Source organism: Anarrhichthys ocellatus, unplaced genomic scaffold, assembly GCF_004355925.1.
Source record: "Anarrhichthys ocellatus isolate YVR2014 unplaced genomic scaffold, GSC_Weel_1.0 scaffold1266, whole genome shotgun sequence".
Lineage (NCBI taxonomy): Eukaryota > Metazoa > Chordata > Actinopteri > Perciformes > Anarhichadidae > Anarrhichthys > Anarrhichthys ocellatus.
The window spans coordinates 6,233-7,542 of record NW_022281240.1 but is presented as its reverse complement, the minus strand read 5'-3'; the positions used below and the strand labels follow the sequence as shown (position 1 = coordinate 7,542).

Sequence of the window (1,310 nt, the reverse complement as noted above, 5' to 3'; positions counted from 1 at the left end):
CTGTACTACACCTCAGAGGTACATATTGTACTTTATACTGTACTACACCTCAGAGGTAGATATTGTACTTTATACTGTACTACACCTCAGAGGTACATATTGTACTTTAGTTTCTTCTCAGATGTTTTTTGTAAACTTTGTATCGCTAGATTTGGTGAAGTTAAATGTTTGTGATCAACTGAAGTATTAAGTGTTCTTTTAAGTACAAACATATGATGTACTCATAAAAATGAAGTACTACAGTAGATTATACTAGCCAGCAGTACTTAGAGGGCGCTCAGTAAACGTACTTGTAGCAGTCGTTGTTGAAGCGGTTGTAGCTTCCCAGAGCCGTCAGAGCTCCGAGCCCGATAGCGTAGGAGAAGAAGACCTGTGTGCCGGCGTCGATCCACACCTGAAAGGAGATCACAGGTCAAAGGTCAGGGGTGTGTGATGCCTTCACTGCTCAGCTCAGAATCTTTCATATGTTTAAAAATTCTGCTGTTACAGTGAGACGAAGAAACAGAAAGGAACGACAGCAAGAAGAAATGTCGGACTGGAACCTGTTCTGCTGTGAACTGGTTCTTGTTAGAAGAACCCGTTCTGCTGTGAACTGGTTCTTGTTAGAAGAACCTGTTCTGCTGTGACTGGTTCTTGTTAGAAGAACCCGTTCTGCTGTGAACTGGTTCTTGTTAGAAGAACCCGTTCTGCTGTGAACTAGTTCTTGTTAGAAGAACCCGTTCTGCTGTGAACTAGTTCTTGTTAGAAGAACCTGTTCTGCTGTGAACTAGTTCTTGTTAGAAGAACCCGTTCTGCTGTGAACTAGTTCTTGTTAGAAGAACCTGTTCTGCTGTGAACCGACCTGAGCCTCCCCCAGTTTGGACCAATCAGGTTTGATGTAGTACATGATGCCGTCGTAGGCTCCAGGAAGTGTGACGCCTCTGACCAGCAGGATGATGAGGACCATGTAGGGGAAGGTCGCCGTGAAGTACACAATCTGAAAAAGACACACACACACACACACACACATGTTAACACAAAACACACATAACTTTAAAGTGTATAAAATGTGTAGCTGATGTTTTTCTTGTACTAGTTTTCACTGGAAAATACCAGAAAATACAAGAAAAATACTCTGAAAACACAAATGAAAACTCTAGTAGTCGTCTAGTAATGAACACAGATCTGAGATTGTTTCAGTTATTGAACCTGATCTAAAGGAAACAAAGGAGAGGAGACCTGCTGAGACTGAACACACACACACACACACACACACACACACACACACACACACACACACACACACACACACACACACACACACACACACA

At 42.4% G+C, this 1,310-nt stretch overlaps 1 protein-coding gene across 1 annotated transcript in view; it reads right to left on the bottom strand.

Moving 5' to 3' along the window:
* Nucleotides 1-1,310, bottom strand: part of slc6a8 (solute carrier family 6 member 8) — a gene marked incomplete at its 3' end in the record, with an annotated part of 12,036 nt that overhangs the window by 4,624 nt on the left and 6,102 nt on the right. Inside the window, exons 3-4 of the mRNA XM_031839093.1 lie at nucleotides 842-976; nucleotides 291-394 (exon numbers count right to left, since the gene is read on the bottom strand). Of these exons, the coding sequence (XP_031694953.1) occupies nucleotides 291-394; nucleotides 842-976 (239 nt within the window). The remainder of the gene's footprint in view (nucleotides 1-290; nucleotides 395-841; nucleotides 977-1,310) is intronic.